This window comes from Mobula hypostoma, chromosome 6 (assembly GCF_963921235.1).
Source record: "Mobula hypostoma chromosome 6, sMobHyp1.1, whole genome shotgun sequence".
NCBI lineage: Eukaryota > Metazoa > Chordata > Chondrichthyes > Myliobatiformes > Myliobatidae > Mobula > Mobula hypostoma.
The window spans coordinates 142849993-142870676 of NC_086102.1; the positions used below are offsets into that span (position 1 = coordinate 142849993).

At 41.9% G+C, this 20684-nt stretch overlaps 1 protein-coding gene across 5 annotated transcripts in view; it reads left to right on the plus strand.

Moving 5' to 3' along the window:
• LOC134348459 (diacylglycerol kinase beta) overlaps nt 1–20684 on the plus strand; it is a 579084-nt gene that overhangs the window by 260636 nt on the left and 297764 nt on the right. For all 5 annotated transcript variants that reach the window (XM_063051878.1, XM_063051881.1, XM_063051880.1 and 2 more), the window contains 2 exons: nt 19213–19262; nt 20418–20492. In XM_063051878.1, coding sequence (XP_062907948.1) covers nt 19213–19262; nt 20418–20492 — 125 coding nt within the window. The remainder of the gene's footprint in view (nt 1–19212; nt 19263–20417; nt 20493–20684) is intronic.

Below are 20684 nucleotides of genomic sequence, written 5' to 3' on the forward strand. Positions count from 1 at the left end.
CTCATGGGCTACAGATCTTGCATGAGATCAGCTTTACAGAAGGTCAAACATGGGCAAGCTGCAAGAGATGAATTGTGTTATGTTTAGTAACTTCAAAATATTAAACTAATTCAAATGAAGACATGGGAGTCCAGGAATGAGAGTCTAACTTCAGATTTACTTTAACTGAGGCATGCATGTATCACGTGGTAGCTTGATGATGTACGCAATTGATGTATTTATACATATTACCAGCAATTTTACCAGTAATATTAGTAATTAATTATTTAAATGAACAAGAATGTTTACTCAACCAATAATATATTCATGATCACTCAAATATTACTTAAATATTAATCTGACAACTCTGCTTCCTGCTTAGCTATAAATTCCAACTCAATATAGAATGCATCTCGATTATATACACAGTATACCATATAATACAGCTACTGTATACAGATCTCCACAGTATATTAAATTTAAAGTGTCCCACTCAGACCTAAAAATTTAATTGCTGTGAGGGATTTCTTATTCTTGTGGGATAACATCTTTCCTGACAAGGGGGATCACTCTGCTTGGCAGATGAGACTTGTGGCTGTGAAACAATCTCAGGTTCTGAGGCCTCCTCCATAGTGATTGTAGGAGTAGACCCTGAGAGTGCAGCAAATAGTTCTGATACCAGTAACCAACTTCCTTCTCTAACATTTGACTGCTCTCCTCAGCTGATCAATGCGTTGTCTCCAGATGATATCAGACGCAACGTACTCCGTGTAGGAGAGTGGGCTAGTTCTGTCCTTAATCTTTCCGAGTACCCACTTTTGATCACCCCTGTAGTCCCTCGCCAGGACTGCTTGTCCAGGAGTGAAACATCAAACCTTTTTGTTTGAGGAGCCTTGAACTTGTCTCAGCTGTTTGTCCTTCATACTCCTCCTGAGGGTGGGTTTGAGGAGATCCAAGCATGAACACAAGGGACGGCCCAGGAACAGCATAGCTGGTGAGTTGTTGTTGTGGAATGTGCTGCATTACGATATGCAAGGAGCTTCTGATTTAGTGTTCGTGTGGTGTGTTCTGCTGACATTGCTTGCAGTGCATTCTTTAAACTCTGGAACAAACTTTTCCGCCAAACCATTTGTAGCTGGATAGTACAGAGCAGATGTAATATGTCTTCTATTCGTTTTTAGGAATGATTGAAACTGTTCTGCAACAAACTGATCCGTTGTCACTGACAAAGTGTTCTGGAACACCAGTCCTTGCAAAGAGGCTTCTCAATACATTAACAGTGTGCGAGGTTGTAGTGGAGGCAATTGGGAACACATCTAGCCGCTTTGTAGCTGCATCCACTGCTACCAAGAAATTTGTGCTCATGAAACAGTTTGGCAAAATCCTCACGAACCCTCTGCCGGGGCAATGTAGACCAATCCCAGGGATGGAGAGACGCTGATCGTCCCAAACAGTGCATGGCAAGCTGTTCGATCTGTTGATCTACCCCAGACCACCAGATAAAGCTTCGAGCCAATGCTCTCATCTTGACTACACCTAGGTGACCAGCATGTAGTTCCTCCAGCACTTCAGCTCTCAGCTTGGATGGTAGAACAACTCTCAATTCCTACGTAAGGCAAATGCTGTCTAGGACAAATTCATCTCAGCAGTGGTAAAAATGGGGGAACAAGAGCTTCTGCTGCACATCCCAGCCATTTTGGGTGGCCATGTGGACCTGCGACAGTTTGGGGTCTTTTCTGGTTTCCCTTTTGATCATATCTGCTGTAATAGAGAGATTTCCAATTTGCACTGGGGAGAATACGTCAAGAGAAGTGTCTTTTGATTTATAAACGTTTCCAGTATTCCCTTTTCCGAGGGCAAACGGAATAATTGATCAACATTTCCATGATTAGTTGTCCTCTTGAATTTTATCTTGTAATTGTGTCCTGTAAGAAAAACAGCTATCTCTGCACTTGTGCTGCTGATGTTAGTGGAACTCCCTTCTATGGGTTGAATATGGACTCTGGTGGCTGGTGATCAGTAACAAGGGTACACTCTTTTCCAGACAAGTACTGGTTTTGTTTTACGTCCTAAACCAGACTCAAGGCCTCTCTGTTAATCTGCATAATTTTTCTCTGCAGCAGTAAGGGAACGTGATGTCTGGTGAATGCCAGTCCCTGACACATTGGTAACACAGTTTGTTTGGCCAGGCTGGTTTCTGCTTAGACCGGATCTGCAGATCTGCCACAAGTAATTTCCTCTCCCTCTCCCTTAGAATGTTCACAGGCCACCAGCTCTATTTTCTCCCCCTCTCGGGGAACATAACAGTAGCTTGACAGTTCTGGGTGCTTCAGAGGACGACAAGAAGCTTTGTGTCCTGGCGGTTGACAGAAGAGGCAAACAGCAAACTGCTGTCTTTCTCCTGTGTAGACCCAGATGTGTTCCCAATTGCCTCCACTACAACCTCGCACACTGTCTGTAGGTCCCAGCGTACCTATACTCATAGTGGCTGTCCTCTGCTTCCATGGCTGGATTGAAACTGGCCAGACAACCCTTCTCCAGGCATTCAGGTGCTGGGCTGCTGCTAAGCCATTTGCAGGTTCACGTTCCTGTACCCATGTACAGTCATCTCCTTACAGCAGCAGCTCCAGCGCGATGACCTCTCTGTTATCCTTGGTCCAGAGCTCTGGTTTCACCCAGCGGCAATACAGTCCCTTTGGCTGGGTTGTAGATCTCATTTGATGACTGCCCTGGTGGTGTAGAATAGGCTCAGAACTTGAACCGGTAGGTCTCTGGAGAGATGTTAAACTTGGCAAGGAGAGCTTCCTTCAACTGAGGATACTGGTTGGATGGCTCCTTGTCCATCACAGAGTAGACCTCAAGCACTTTCCCCGTCAACAGTGGAATGAACTGGCAGGCCTACTCTCCCTCTGGCCAAGCCCAAGTCCTAACCAAGCACTCAAAGTGCCGCAAATAGTATCTAATGTCCTCTCCATCTTGCTCTATTCTGTAAGTGAGGTCTCTGTGTCTCACAATGGCCTCCTGCATTGCACCACCTTCACCTGCCTGAAGAGAGTGTCGGGGCTGGTCGGGGTAGCCTTGGGCTGGAACTTTCTGCAGATCTTAAGTGATAGCAGGAACTGCTTTGGTTCTCCCCATGTCCTCTGGCTGAGGTAGCGTCGTTAGACGGGCTTTCAGCTCCCTTAACTCCTGGATCAGCTGTTCCTCCTGTTCCTGCTGGACAGTCAGGAACCCGTCCAGAAGAGTCGTGACACCCGACATCTGGTGCGGTGTCGCTGGCTCAGCAGGGGATTCTCGTGTCTTTGGATCAGCATCCGGGGCTGCATACCACTCATCTTCTGAATCCACGGTGTCCCATTGCTCGTTGTCAGATCCACCATGCTTGGCTGAAAAAGGAGCCATTGTGTGTGAGTGCAAGCCATTCCTTTTTGTTTTGAACACTTTTATTTTCCTGCGGCTTGCCATCCCACCACTGCATCATCAGGGACATCTTGGTCTCCTTTGTGGCAGACCTGCTCTGTCGTAACACTCACTTTCATTCCTGACTGCAACTCAATTGACTCCGTGTCTGCTGTTTGTGTTGATACAACAACTTCAGCTGCTCTTTTAAATGCAAGTTGTGCTTCATGAGGAGCCATTTTTGAATGTTTTTTTGTAAGATTCACAAACTAAACGATACCTTAGTGAATCATTAAGCCTATCATTGAACTGACGATGCTCAGACAATCTCTTCAATTCAGCCACATAAGTTGAAATGGACTCCCTTTTGATTATGCTTACAAAAACCTAAAGCATTCTGCAATCAACAATAGTTGCAGTTCTAAATAAGTCTCCAGGGCCTAACGGAATATTCCCCAGGCTGCTCCACGAGCTGAGGGAAGAGATTGCTGAGCCTCTGGCTAGGATCTTTATGTCCTCGTTGTCCATGGGAAAGGTACTGGAGGATTGGAGGGAGGCGAATGTTGTCCCCTTGTTCAAAAAAGGTAGTAGGGATAGTCCGGGTAATTATAGACCAGTGAGCCTTACGTCTGTGGTGGGAAAGCTGTTGGAAAAGATTCTTAGAGATAAGATCTATGGGCATTTAGAGAATCATGGTCTGATCAGGGACAGTCAGCATGGTTTTGTGAAGGGCAGATCATGTCCAACAAGCCTGATAGAGTTCTTTGAGGCGGAGACCAGGCATATAGATGAGGGTAGTGCAGTGGGTGTGATCTATATGGATTTTAGTAAGGCATTTGACAAGGTTCCACACGGTAGGCTTATTCAGAAAATCAGAAAGCACGGGATCCAGGGAAGTTTGGCCAGGTGGATTCAGAATTGGCTTGCCTACAGAAGACAGAGGGTCATGGTGGAGGGAGTACATTCAGATTGGAGGGTTGTGACTAGTGGTGTTCCACAAGGGTCAGTTCTGGGATCTCTACTTTTTGTGATTTTTATTAACAACCTGGATGTGGGGGTAGAAGGGTTTGTTGGCAAGTTTGCAGACGACATAAAGGTTGGTGGTGTTGTAGATAGTGTAGAGGATTGTCGAAGATTTCAGAGAGACATTGATAGGATGCAGAAGTGGGCTGAGAAGTGGCAGATGGAGTTCAACCCGGAGAAGTGTGAGGTGATACAATTTGGAAGGACAAACTCCAAGGCAGAGTACAAAGTAAATGGCAGGATACTTGGTAGTGTGGAGGAGCAGAGGGATCTGGGGGTACATGTCCACAGATCCCTGAAAGTTGCCTCACAGGTAGATAGGGTAGTTAAGAAAACTTATGGGGTGTTAGCTTTCATAAATTGAGGGATGGAGTTTAAGAGTCGCGAGGTAATGATGCAGCTCTATAAAACTCTGGTTAGGCCACACTTGGAGTACTGTGTCCAGTTCTGGTCACCTCACTATAGGAAGGATGTGGAAGTGGGTACAGAGGAGATTTACCAGGATGCTGCCTGGTTTAGAGAGTATGCATTATGATCAGAGATTAAGGGAGCTAGGGCTTTACTCTTTGGAGAGGAGGAGAATGAGAGGAGACATGATAGAGGTGTACAAGATAGTAAGAGGAATAGATAGAGTGGATAGCCAGTGTCTCTTCCCCAGGGCACCACTGCTCAATACAAGAGGACATGGCTTTAAGGTAAAGGGTGGGAAGTTCAAGGGAGATATTAGAGGAAGGTGTTTTACTCAAAGAGTGGTTGGTGTGTGGAATGCACTGCCTGAGTCAGTGGTGGAGGCAGATACACTAGTGAAATTTAGGAGACTACTGGACAGGTATATTAAGGTGGGTGGTTATATGGGAGGCAGGGTTTGGGGGTCGGCACAACATTGTGGGCCGAAGGGCCCATACTGTGCTGTACTATTCTATGTTCTATGTAAATGTTCCTGCATTACTTTCACAATATCAGCAAAGCTCAATTCTGATGCCTGTTTCGAAGCATCAGAAGCAGTTGGAGCAAAGCAAACTGTATGCCTTTAAACCCAATGCATCCAGCAAAATTTTACATATTTCTCATTGGCTACTGCACTTGCTTAAGAATGTTGTTGAATTAGCTCAGTATACCTATTCCAGTTATCTTTTGTGTAATCAGATGTCAATTTTCCTGACATAGTCAGCCATTTCTGCTTTTATTATGAATATTATCAACCAGTATTTGCTCTTTATGAACCCATTTACTGTCTTTTTTTTAAGCTTGGCAGTCTGCATGTGCTGGGCTGCTTATTTTTCCATTCCTTGCTGCATTTTGTTTTAGTTTGAGTGTCTCGCTGCTCTTCAACAGATCGATAGCCATCTTGGGTTCATTTTAAATATACCTCGTTGCCAATGTTATGTTTTGTAATTTCAGAACATTAAACTAATTCAAAGAAAGGCACAAGAGTCTGAAAGAGCAGGTCTAACTTCGGGCTTACTTTTAAGCGAGGTACGCGCGTGTTAGTGTGATGATGTATGCATTTCACATATTTATACATATAACTCATAATGAATTATTTAAACGAATAGGATTGCTTAATCAACAAATATATATATATATATATATATATATATATATACAAGATCATTCAAATATTGCTTAAATATTAAATAGACAACAAATTGGAAGAGGCTGGAACCAACAAAGACAAGAATGAGGCCTGTCACAGCAAAGGGTTGAGGAAGACCAGAGACAGGCAATGCTACAAAGGCGAAGAATTCTAGTCATGGTGAATTAAACTGGGTAATGCATAGTCTGCTCAGGTTAAGGCTGAGGAGGTGGGTGGAATAACTGATTGAAATAGGTGACTGGAGAATTAAATTAATGAACCTGTATTCATAATATTTAAAAATACCTAAACAAAATATAGGAATAAGGCTGAAAACAAATGCTATGAGACAGAGAGGCACAGAAGTTTGGAAATGTAATTGCACATTAATTGACTTTGATTGCCAATGTGAATTATATTTATTTTGGAAGAAACAATTTGTTCCAAGAACTTTTACTTGTTTATAAAGCAGTAATCCCCTAAAGGCAGGTAGATTTAAAAATGGATACACTTTACAGCATTAGCTCTGAATCAGTTGAATTAGAGCAAGGTGCTTTCTTGTCATAGTAATGTGTTGGCGGGATGGGGGCGGGGAGAGAGAGCAGGGTTGTCATGTAGTGCAGTAAGATGGGAGTAAATGTGAAAGATGAGGTTTGGTTATATTATTTCTGGTGTAGTTGAGGTGCTGTAATTTATGACATACTGACCCTGGGATCCAAAAGAGGACCCATTTCCTATTCAGTGACTTTCACACTGCTTCAGGCATGTTCTGCAGATTTGGGCTAGGTGCATGTTCTAGAGCAGGGGTGGCCAACCTTTTACATTCCATGTGTCAATATTTTCACTCACGAGTTCAGATGCACCATACAACTCTTGTACCCCCATTCAATTCTTGTAAGAATATGTTAATATAGAACTCGCGCGTGAAAAAATTGACGCACGGAATGTAAGAGGTTGACCACCCCTGCTCTAGAGGGTTTTCAGGACTTCTTGGCAAATCATTATGTTAATTGTGTGTGTTACCAGAGTGTTTTACCAATAATTCAAGCACTGAATGGTTTCCAGCCAGGAGTGCAACTCCTTGTTACAAACAAATGTGGGCATGGATTTCATCTTGCACTGTGACACTGAATAACTACTTCAGGAGGATATACAAGGTTGAGGAGAGAAGCTGTAGTGACTGGGGTTGTGGGGGGGTGGGGGGGTCAGTGGGATAGTAAGTATCTGGGTTGAAGAATGGACAGAAAACAGTTGGAAAAAAGGCAATAATTCCAATCTAACCATTTAAATACACATTTCATTTAAATTATTCCAACCAATTCATGTCAGTCATTACTATTGGCATTAAATGATAGTGAATAAAATCAGAGAAGTTTGATACAAATGGCTGGATAGAAATCAACTGTGTTCATTCTGAGGTGCCTGCTGTAACTTGTTCTCCCCTGTCTGCCATTATCATAGTTGCCACTAGATGGAGCAGTAGTGCCACTAAAATCCTGAGCCAGATTTAGAATGGGAGGCAGCTGCTAGAATCTCTTCTACATGCTGCATGCTAAAACAGTTCAGTTGTGAATTAATGACACTATAGGACATGAGTGAACAGGGCAAACAATAAGGTGTCGCCTCAGCCAGCTGGATTTAAAGATACAGACTTAAAACTGAAAGGATGGCAACATAGTGTTTGGACTTTTCATCATCAGGTAGAAGCTAAGTATCACAGTTTTTTTCTCCAGATAACAATGGGAGAAATATAAATAAGACATATTACATCAGATAGGCATGTTATACTCAGGATTCAACAACTTCCTGACTAACATGAGAGAGCACAGTTTTAAGGTGCTTGAAAGTAGGTACAGAAGAGATGTCAGGGTGAGTTTTTACACAGAGAGTGGTGAGTGCGTGGAATGGGCTGCTGGCGACGGTGGTGGAGGTGGATATGATAGGGTCTTTTAAGAGACTCCTGGATAGGTAAACGGAGCTTAGAAAAATAGAGGGCTGTGTGTCACCCGAGGTAATTTCTAAAGTAAGTACATGTTCAGCACAGCATTGTGGGCTGAAGGGCCTGTATTGTGCTGTAGGTTTTCTGTGTTTCAGATAACCAGCTTTCAAATTTTGTATTGGGAATGGCTATTCTGCTAAAAGGACACCAACCTGTAATATTCATTTTATTTTTCCCTTTCGAAAGATGATACCAAAACTTGCTGCATTTTTCCAGCATTCTCTTTGTTTCAGTTTTCCACCAATCTGCTCTGTTCATTATAACATAGTGATTTCCCCTTCCCCTTAGTCTGCATTCATCTGCTACTCCACACAGGTCAGCTGCCATCCACAAGCCTTCACCTCCCTCTCTCAGCCAGCACCATTATCACTCGTGCAACTTACACTCCTCTCGGTCTCCGGTTCATAAAAACTTCCCCTGTGTCATCTTCTTGCCTACCCTTCTGTACAACCTAAAACATGATTTCTAACTACTCCTTTCTCTGTTTAAAGGATCATTGAGCAGACATACCAATTTTGCTTCATCCTGCACAGATGCTGCCTGACCCATTGGTTACTTCTGCAGTATTTATTAGAGCTGGCCCACTACTAAGTGACTTGTATGAAAGCAGAGAGACCTCAAAAGTGTCTTGAAGCAGCCATCCTGCACCAATAGGAAGTGTGATCAAAGCGAGACTTACTGCACTCAGAGGTTTTAAAAAAAAGGCTTTTGGTTGTGATTTGTAAATTGGGGGACTGCCTCATCAAGTACTTCCACTCCATCTGCCAACAGCGGAACTTCCCGGTGGCCAAACATTTTAATTCCAATTCCCATTCCCATTCTGACATGTCGGTCCGTGGCCTCCTCTTGTGCCACGATGAGGCCACCCTCAGAGTGGAGGAGCAACACCTTATATTCTGTCTGGGTAGTCTCCAACCTGATGGTATGAATATCGATTTCTCCTTCTGATATAAGAAAAATTTCCCTCATGTGCCACTCTTCCTCTATTCTTCTCTACTCTTCCCCTTCTTCTCCAGCCCTTTACCTTTCCACCCACCTGGCTTCACCTATCACCATCGAGCTATCCTCCTTCCCCTCCCACCACTTTTTGATTCTGGTGTCTAGTGCTGAAGAAGGATCTCAGCACAAAATATTGACTGTTTATTCATTTGCATAGATGCTACGTGACTTGCTGAATTCCTCTAGTATTTTGTGAGTATTGTTTTGAGCTTGAGGGTTTCACTAATACAATGGGAGACATGTATTTTCTGCAGATTTATCATAAACCCGTGAAACTGATTGTGATATAGAATCTCTTCAAGCCCCAATGAGTCTGTACCTATGATACTTAGATTATCTAACATGGCAGAGGCTCCATGTCTTCCTAATGAAAAAACAAGCCACAGGTACACAGGATTGGGCCAAGTGTGTACTGAACTATCAACAGAGCCTTTGATAGGGCACTGTGAGGATTGCTGGCAGATTTTATTGGAGAATGGCTAAAGCAGCAGCTGGAGCTTGTTCACTGTCTTACCACATTTGGGACAAGCTTAGTGGTTTGTGGAGATTGGATTCTATGTGAAAGAAATGAAGGCACCAAAATCTGAGCTGATAAATGCTCAACTGTAGACATTCATACACACCTGGGAGAGAACAGTTATTTGATGAGAGTTGATGATTCATTCATTGTACAGGCCAAGAAAGAACTCACGTGAGAACACCATGTGTTTTGATGTGGGGAGGAACTGCAGCAAACCTGCTGTAAATTCCATTGGCCAGGTAAGGTTGTGTCCATGAGACATAGATGCATAATTAGACCACTTGGCCCATTGAGTCTACCAGTCTGCCATTCCATCACGGCTGATTTATTATCCCTCTCCTGCCTTCTCCCTGTAACCTTTGACACCATGAATTCTCAAGAACTTATCAACCTCCACTTTAAATATATCTAATGACTTGGTCTCCACAGATTTGACACCCTCTGGCTCAAGAAATTCTTCCTTATCTCTGTTTTTAAAGGGATGGCCTTGTATTATTCCGAGTTGCAGCCTCTCGTTCTAGACTCACCATTGATAGGAAACATCCTCTCCACATCCACTGTATCTAGGCCTTTCAATATTCAATAGATTTCAATGAGACCCCCCTCTTTTTCTAAACTCCAGGGAATACAGGCCAAGAGCCATCAAATGCTCCTCATACCTTCGCAGTTTCATTTCTGGGATCAATCTCATGAACCGCCTTTGGACCTTCTCCAATGCTAGCACCTCCTTTCTTAAATAAGGGGCACAAACTTCCAACTTCCCACAGTTTGCTGCAGATCTCTGTAAAGTTTGTGTTTGGCTCGCTGATGCAGAGTGCAATCTACTAGAAAGGCAGAGTATATTGTAAAGTTAATGTTGAAAGATTAATGGCTGTAATATTTGAGAAAAGTGAAGGAAGTAATTGAATCAGGTACCTCAGTGTTTTGGCTTACAGAAGTACACCAAGGTTGGGGTTTAACTCTACCCCAGCCAAGACAGAATAGACAGACGGAAAACCAACACACACAGAATACTGGAGGAATTCAGCAGGCCAGGCAGCACCTTTGGGGGGGAAAAAAAAGTGGAGTCGACGTTTCGGGCACACATTGAAGGATCTCAGCTTCCTTAGAAAATAGAGCCTACTCATCTCCTGACGAAGGGTCTCAGCCCGAAACGTGGACTGTACCTCTTCCTATAGATGCTGCCTGGCCTGCTGTGTTTGCCACAACTTTTATGTGTGCTGCTTGAAATTCCAGCATCTGCAGATTTCCTCGTGGTTGCCTACTCATCTCCTTGTTGATTCAGCCAACAACAGTGGTGTTATCAGAAAACTTAAATATGGCATTGGAGCTGTACTTAGCCTCACAGTCATAAGTATAAAGTGAGTCGAGCAGGGGGCTAAGCACACAGCCTTGTGGTGCACCTGTGCTAATGGTGATGTGGATGAGATGTTGTTGTCAATCCATTTAATTACGTTGTTTCTCCATTACTGAACTGTGACATGAGATTTTCAGACTGAGGTTGTTCTCCACTGCTGTGATCATTGAGCTGCAGTTATTAAACAGGAAGAGTTCATCACTGAATGTTAAATGTTGTGTTTTGCTGCACATGGTAATTAGAATTGCCTGTCTCCTGTTGTCAACCATGATTTGAATCATAACTTCTGTTTCATGAAAGTTTTAATTTACAGTGTACTGACTTCTCTGTATTTGTTAGCAAAAACTATTAATTATACAATTCTAGTCTAAGCAGTTAGATTAGGAGGAGTGTAGACTGGGAATTTAGAATAATTATGTCACAAGCTTTTCTATGCAGTCAGTCAAATTACTTATGAAAGAGATGTGTAACAGCAAGAATTCACAACATAGAGTTCTGATGCTTAGTTCAGAGCTCCTTCCATGTCTGTTTCGCATTTTTCAGATAGTGCATTCTTTGTATCTATGATATTTTCAAATGGGATATGAGGAGCATAGAAGCACGAGTATCGTTAGTCAAAACGGGCACATCTAGTTTGCCATTAGCGTTTTTTTTTAACAGTTGTGTGATCCAATGATGGTGTTGCTGACCATTCAAAGTCTCATGATATATCGATGTATCATGAGTAACCATTAATGACATATTGATACGTCATTAATATGGGACTTGGTTGAAGAGGAGGATGCAGTTTTATTTTATTTAGAGAGTCCGCAAGGTGCAGGCCCTTCCAGCCCAACGAGCCCATGCCACCTAAATAGACTCATGTGACAAATTGGCCTACTAGCTTGTACATCTTTGGAATGTGGGAGATTTTGCCCTCATAATGTTCCCACTAATGACCATGCAATGGAGAAATTCCAAAGGCAGTATTCCAGCAATAGCTTTCTCTGCGTAGCTTCTCGATACAGCTTCTATTTTAGTAAGGAAATAGAACAATCCATTTAACCAAAGTTTTGCTTCTGATGCACATTCAAAATTTCAGTTCAGTTCAGCCTGAAACTGCATACCAGTGTTATCCATCACCTGTGTAACTCTGCAGTGCATCCTTCATATCTTTCACATTGTTGTAGAAAGTAAACTGGATTGTTGAGAATTACCTTGTCAACAACCTTTTTGACTTTTGGTAATTGGTTATTACCTTATTGTCAAATGTTCTGAGATATAGTGAAAAATGTTGATTTGCATGTCATCCATACAAGTATACAACATTGGATACTGTTGGGTGGAGATGACTTAGCAGAGGAAAGCCACAGCAGTCAGGTAATTGATACTGAGTCTGGCTCTGTGCCTCAGAAGGGGAAGGAGGAGAAGAGGTGAGCTGTAGTGATAAGGGATTTAATGGTTAGGGGAACAGACAAAAGGTTCTGGGGATGAGAGTGAGATGCCTGGATGGTATGTTGCATCCTAGGTGATAGGATCAGGGACATCTCCAGTTGAGTCCACGGCATTCTTAAATGGGAGGGTGAGCAGCCAGAGGCCATGGTTCATGTTAGTACCAATAACATGGGTAGGAAGTGTGACGAGGTCCTGCAAAGTGAGTTCAGGGAGTTAGATGCTAACTTAAAAGGCAGGACGCCTAGGGTTGTGATCTCAGGGTTGCTACCAATGCCGCATGCTAGTGAGGCCAGAAGTAGGAAGATAATACAGTTTAACACATCGCTAAGGAGATGGTGTAGGAGGGAGGGCTTTACATTTTTGGATCATTGGGGTTTCCTCCAGCGAAGGCGGTATCTGTAACTGTCCAGTTGCACTTGAACTGGAAGGGAACTAATATCCATGTGGGAAGGTTTGCTAGTGCTGCACGGGGTGGGGTGGGGGTAAACCAGAGTTTCAGAGGGATGGGAACCAGAGTGCCAGGTCAGATGGTGGAGGGGTTGTGGGGAAAGATTTGTTAAGCCTACATGCAAAGTCAGAAATTGAAAGGTTGAGTGTGGTGGGATTAATGCTCTGAGTTGTGTTTATTTCAATGCAAAGAGTATGTAGGGATGGTGGATAAGCTTAGGGCCTGGATCAGCATGTGGGTTTATGACATTGTAGCCATTAGTGTAGGAGACATTAAAGGCGGGGTGTGGCATTACTAGTCAGGGAAAATGTCATGACAGTACTTAAACAGGACAGGCTGGAGAGCTCGTCTACTGAGGGTACATGCGTGGAATTGAGGAATAAGGAAGAGATGATCGTGTTAATGGGATTATATTATAGACTATGCACTTGTCAGTGGGATCTAGAGGAGCTAATTTGGAGAGAGATTGCAGATTGTTGCAAGAAACATAAAGTTGTGATGGTAGTTGATTTCAACTTTCCTTTATTAGTTGGGCCTCTCAAGCTGTGAAAGACCTGGATGGTATAGATCAGGGGTCCCCAACCTTTTTTGCACCGCGGACCGGTTTAATATTGACAATATTCTTGCGGACCGGCCGACCGGGGGGTGGTGTCCAAGTAGGGTTAAACTCACCTCAACATGTCTTTTACAGTTAACGTTGCCAACTTTCTCACTCCCAAATAAGGGACAAAAGTAACAGTCAAATCCCGGGACACTTTACCCCAATAAGACTACCATGACCATGAAGCCTTGCGCGTGTGCGTCGTGCGCATGCGCATACATGCTGACTTTTTCCCCCACAAATCGGTTTTTCCTTAATCTTCCCGACTACACTGTACATACATTATTTCTACTTAGGCTGTGTACTTATCATATCATTCCTGCTTTTACTATATGTTAGTGTTATTTATTTTCGGTTTTATGTGTTATTTGGTATGATTTGTTAGGTTATATTTTGGGTCTGGGAACCCTCAAAAATTCTTCCCATATAAACTAATGGTAATTGCTTCTTCACTTCACGCCATTTCGGCACGAACGGTTTCATAGGAATGCTCTACCTTAGGGGGGGAAATACAGGACAAACCAACTTAGCCCAATATACGGGATGTCCAGGCAAATACAGGACAGTTGGCAACCCTCTTTTCAAATTCAACAGTGCGTGACAGGGAATGAGGAAAGGTGCATCTGACTCATATTGTTTCCTCATGGCCCGGTAGCAGATGCTTTGCGGCCCGGTACCGGTCTGCAGCCCGGTGGCTGGGGACCACTGGGATAGAGTGCATCAAATACATTCAGGAAAGTTTCCTTAATCATTCCATAGAGATCCCAACTAGAGAGCGTGTGATACTAGATCTCCTATTAAGGAATGATAAAGGGCAGCTGACAGAAATTTGTGTAAGGGAACACTTTGCATCTAGTTATTATATTACTATTAATTTCAATATATTCATAGAGAAGGATAGGTCTGGTTCTCGAATTGAGATTCTAAATTGGAGAAAGGCCAATTTTGGTGGTATCAGAAATGATCTGGCAAATGTGAATTGGGAGTAGTTTTCAGGCAAAGATGTGCTTGGTAAATGGGAGGCCTTTAAAAGTAAAATTTTCAGAGTACAGAGTTTGGAATAAAAGGCAAGAATAACAGGTTCTTGGTTTTCAAGAGATATTAAGGCTCTGGTTAAGAAGGAGGAGGAGGTACTTAGCAGGTATGGGCAGAAAGAAAACAAATAAGGTAGTTGAATATAAGAAATGTGACAAAACACTTGATCAGGAGGCCTGAAAGAAGGCATAAGATTGGTCTAGCAGACAAGATGATGTGGAATCCCAAAGCATTCTACAGATAGTTTACAAGCCAAAGGATAGCAAGTGACACAGTTGGTCCTCTTTTGGTCATCTATCCATGGAGCCAAAAGAGACAGGTGAGATCTTAAGTGGATTTTTGTAACTGCATTTACTTTGAAAATGGACACAGTCTATAGAAGTGAGGCAAGATTACAGAGGAGGAGGTGTTTGCTGTCTTGAGCCAAATTAGAGTGGCCTGACAAGGTGTTCCCTTAGACCTTTAGGAGGTTAATGCAGAAAGTACAGGTGGCCTAGCAAAGATATTTATAACATCCTTATCAATGGGTAAAGTGCAGTAGGATTGGAGGATAGACGCTGTTATTCCATCATTCAAGAAGGGCTCTAAAAATAAACTGGAAATTTTAGGCTGGTGAGCCTCACAACAGTAATGGGTAAGTTACTGGAAGGTATTTTAAGGGACCAGATATATAAGTATTTGGATAGATGGCGACTGATCAACAACATGGCTTTGTGTGTGGTAGGTCATGTGTAACCAATCTTGTAGAAAGTTTTGAGGAAGATATCGGGAAAGTTGTCATACCAGGATGTGATACATCCAGATAGGATGCTTTCTGTGGTGAATCTATAAATATTTATGTCAACTGGGATATTCCGAGCATCCCAAGTTTTCTGAGGAAGTAGATGTGTTAAAATACTTTCTAAGCCATAGTATCAATGTGGATGGAGCATAACAAGCTGTTGCTCATATGTACACTTAGAAACTTGAAAGCTCCTAGCAACCTCCACCTCAGCACTATTGATGCATACAGGAACATGTGCTCCACCTTGCTTCCTGAAGAAAGGGTGGTGCATTTTTCATGTGAGCTGCCAGAAATGGTCATTGAGGCAGGCACATTGACAATGTTTAAAAGCCATCTAGACAAGTACATGGATAGGAGTGGTGTAGAGGGCTATGGGCCAAATGCAGGTGGATGGGACTCGCTCACTGGGCAAGACTGTTGGCATGGGTGAATTTGGACAAAGGATCTGTTTCCATGCCGATTCTATGACATTGACCCCCTCTTTCACCTTGCTGACTTTGAGGGAAAGGTTGTCGTCTTGAAACCATGCGAGTAGGCTTACATCTCCTGTCTATACACCATCGCAATGCTATTTGAGATCCAGCTCACCATGATGGTGTCATCTGAAGCCCTTGCTGAATGTTTTGAACTAAGTTACTTTATTTCACCCAAAATTTGAATGTGCAAGTTTAGGAATCCTTATGCCTTTTACAAAAGCAGAAAAAAATGAAGTGAGCTTGAAATGATAAAGAGAGTGCAGAATTCCTTCTGACATGTTGATTAGGGCAGCTTCTTATGAGCAGTTGGTCACAGCTAACAAACTTTTAAGAATGAAGTTAACGACGATCTGTCCAAATTGCATTAATTTAAGGAGACAAATCAGTTCATGATTAGAACGCAGCAGAGAAAAAAAAGTAATTGGATTTTCATCCACAAAAATAACTTCATTCGGGACTGAGGGCAATTAGCAACTTCGAAAATGTGCAAATTATCCTATGATAGGTGTAAAATGAAACTCTGAATTATGGCTGCTGATGATTGGAAAATAGAAGTTGAAAAGCTATTGATATAACAGCAACTTTCTTGTATTTCTAATAGTCTGTAAGTAAACAAAATGCCGGGCTACTACCTCACACATTATGTTTTGCATTTCTCTGAAAGAATTAAATCAATTTGAACTCTGTTTTCATGGGTTTTGTAAATAAATGTTGGAGTTAACCCATAATGTGAAATGTTTATACTCCAGTTTACTGATATGCTGTTTATAATTCTTTATCTATTCATTAACAAGGCCAACATTTCATGCTCTTGAGAAGGTGATTATGGATCCCTTCTTGAAGTGCTATGGGCTTTCTAGTTAAGCTGATCCCCTAATGGTATTGGAGAGTGAGTTCTAGGCTTTAGACTCCAGCATTGATCTAAGAACAGCAGTGTATCTACAATGCCTTCCTCAAAGTTCTTCAGGCTGAGTGTAGAAGATTGGATTTGTCCTCTGTTTTTGTGAGCAAGGCATACTTAGATAATTTTCCAAACTGTTGGGTGGGTTTCTCTGTTGTAATCATGCTGGGATGGGTTGACTTGAAATTTGGTAGCTCTGTTATGCAGATCCAGCCAGCATGGTGTCTGGTCCCACAGCCTTCCCTGTATCATGTATTTGATAATATGTGAATCAGATTAGCTGTGGAAAGCTGTGGTGAACTTTCTGGCAAGCCAGTCAAGTCCTGAAGAAACATTTATCAGATTTGGTCTGTGGTAGCTAGAGTTGTCCCAGCCTTATCATTAGCACTTGACGGCTGAATCCCATCATTAGTTTCCGGGGGCCCCGTTTTCCGATTTGCTGTTTAATTTTTCACCACTATTTGCACTAGATGCAGTTGGACTGCAGGCTTTGATTGTGTGTGATGGCTTAACATCCTCTGTTGCCTGCGGTTTCTGCAGTGTTGTTTTGTGTTGTAGCTTCACCAGAGTGGTTGCTGATTTTTATGCATAATTAGTGCATTTCCCAGCATGCCATGCTGCACTTTTTATTCAGCCAGAATTGATCACCTGACATGGCAGTAATGGAAGAGTGAGCAATGTACAGGTTATGAATTATGGTGGTTACCAGGGGTGCAGTGGTAGCCAGAGTGCTCTGAAACATGTTCAGCACCTCTTTAAGGAAAAAAGCCGAAATAAACAAGCTAATTAATTAGGTGCTGCCCAGGGTGATTTGAGTCTCTCAGAAACTGCTGATCTCCTGGGATTTTTCAGAGCGCTCCGGCTATCACTGCACCCCTGGTGGTTACATTTCTTCTGTTGCTTATACCTTTGTGTGTAGGCCCAGTTTTGAGTTGCAGGAACAGTTCTGAGCCTATTCCATTTAACATCATCATTGTTAACACATTGGATAGTGCCCTCAGTGCTAAGGGGAGACACTATCTTCACATGAATTGTGTTGTGGTCACTACTATCAGTATTAACGTGGAAAGATGTATCTGCCACAGGAGGATCGATGAGGATGAGATCAAGTGGGTTTGTCCCTTATGGTGGTTCACTCACTGCCTGTGATGGACCCAGTCAGCTTAGTCATTGCTGCTGCCACCAAGTCACTTGTGTTCGACGTTGAAGATCCCCCAACCAGAATACATTCTGGTGCTTCTTCCAAGGGTCAATGAGCATGCAAGAGCAGTCATTCATCCACTGAGGAAGAGTCGTAGGTGGTAGACAGGAAGGGATTTCTTTGCCCATGTTTGCCTCACTGCTGTGAGAATTCATAGTAACCGAAGTCAGTATTGTGGACTTGCACGTCCACTTCCTCATACAGGCACACCTTTGCCCACCCACCTCTGGTGGGTCTGCTCTACCAGTGGGGCAGGATGCACCCAAGGATTATGATGACAGAGTCTGGCACATTTTCCGTCAGGTAAAATCCTGTGAAGACAACGATATCAGGCTGTTGCTTGACTAATTACGACTGCTGTCCAAATTTAAGCAGCAGACCAGAGATGCTTAAGAGGAGGTCATTCCAATGTTAACTGGGCTGGAAGCCACGTCCATACTTGGTGCACAGGTTGATACTGAGGTGATCTATTTAGTTTTGTGTTTTTTTTCTCTGTTTCAACGTGGCAGTGTGGTCAACTGAATGACATGTTAGACCATTTCATTGTAACCACATCAGTGTGAGTAAAGACCCTTGTCTCCTGAAATAGGTAGCGTTATTTTTAAAATTTACTTGTCTTATCGAGCATAATTGCATTGCATCATTACGTGTTTTTTTTTACCATGAGAAAGGAAGGAAATGTGACACTATTGTAATGGAGTGTGTTGGTCTGGAATATTATTGCTGTTTTGAATATAATTGAGCCCTTTTTGTTCTGTAGTGGCTATACCATCATCCTTGATTCAGTCGTGGGTGAGATACAGTTCACTTTATATCCCAACATCTTTTCAACAAAATAATTGTGTTTGGGAGCAACAAAGCAATATTATACAGATCAGTTTTGTTCAGTTGATAACTGCAACTGATATAATCTGATTGTAATGAAGCAAATTCGGTAGGAAATGGAAGGGATCTGCTGAACCTATTATACAGTTACTTACAGGAATCTGAAAATAGTCTCTCCAACTGCTTGTTACTTCCAATTATGAATCAGATTATCCTTTCTTTGTGCAATAACAACCATAAAATACAACGATCTTTGACATGAACATAATAGCAAGAACAGGTTCAGACAAGGTTGCTTTAAGAAATAACATGGAGCATATTAGATTGTGTTAGCTATTCTTAATAAAGTAGCATTTCAACAGAAGCTTCTTGTTAGTGTTATCTGTTGTATGAGCAGAGTAATAATTGGCTTCATCTCTCAAAAGTCCCTGAAGTAAATCACAAGACAACAGCAAAGAGCATTTCCATTACACCATGATTTGCTTTGAAGAGGAAGTTTTATATTTGTTCATCCCCATTGCTTGTGAAATTGCAAAAAAAATTTCAATAAATGTTGCAAATAAGTATTTATTAATGCTGGTTGTAAAAGTTAATATTACACATTCAGCACCAGACCATCTAATTATTTTAATATTGTTACTATTTTCTTCGGCAGTTATGTTTCGACTTTATGATACAGATGGAAATGGTTTCCTGGACAGCTCTGTAAGTATTTTTTAATAGTTATTAAAGCTGTAATCTTTAAGACTAGCCTGTTGTCCACAACATAATAATAAAAAAGAGCCCATCCTTTTTACAGTTTTAAATACTTTGTTTAAAGTTTACAGCTGATGTAACAGAAGAATTTAAATATGATCTAACTTTTATAATTAAGTTATAGATGATAATTAAATACCTTAACTTTTGAAATTGTTTGGAGATTACTATGCCATGTAGTTTGTGACATGAATGTTAACTACCCAATCTCCAGTCTGTGCCCACCAAGTTGATACAGACTTTTAGCGGCAGGAGCCACTGGACAGCAGTTCAGAATACTTCCCCTTTACCACCACTGTCTTTCACTCATTTGATTAGCTAGGAAGTATTGCCAATTTTCACAACTGTTCATCAGTTTTCAGAAAAAAGAAGACCGATATTTTTGGACAATGATGTTCATATAAAATATCAGACGTTGATATTTTGCAAAAATTATGAAGCATTATTTCTTCAGTCATTATACTGAGAGTGAAGAACTATCCAGCCTGAGATCGGAGTATATTCATTTTTCAATTGACGTAGAAAGGTCCATGTGTTGTGAAGGGGGGCATGTTGTCAATCACTGGTGGGGGTGTTGGAATGATGCTATTTGAAGCAGGGTATCAAGTAGTGAAATCTCCAGGAAGGCATCCAAGGCCAGTTCTGAATTTAGTTTGACTGCCCTAACTGATGTGGTTGGGTTCAGCTAATCTAGTGTTGGATTTTCCCAGTTTGCCTGACAACATATTAACCAATCATTTGTTCTTAACCTTAGCGGTGAGGGAGAAAGCAGCATAGGTCTTATTTGCTGCTGATGCCTGAACGTGATGACAGGCAGGGACTTTTGCAATTTCAGTGTTCAGAAATGTGAATAATGCTAATAAAGCACAGGTTGTTTAACCAGATCATTCTAACTTCCTTTGCACATTTGATTCTATTGATTCCACTAAGAACTTTTGGGATTAAGTATAAACAGCAACCATTTCCCAATACATTTAGCACCAGCAGGAGAGGTTTTCTCTTTAAATTTTCTCCCATCATATAATCTTCGGGTGGGTTCCACCTTTGTTAATCAGGCAAACAAATTATCAGTTATTTAACCCTTTTTTTAAATTTTAATTTCAGGAATTAGATCGAATCATCAACCAAATGGTCCACGTTGCAGAATATTTGGAATGGGATGCTACTGAACTCAGGCCAGTAAGTGTTTTATGAAAATCCAGGTGATGTTTTGATGGCAACTATGATGGTATCGTGACATGATTATATAACCACACATATGATGTCCATGTTATATTGTACTCAGTAACTCTCTGGCATCCTTTGCAAAACATGTTTCTTACAAAAGTAGAAATCTCATATCCATCCATAATTTTTGCAAAACATATCTAC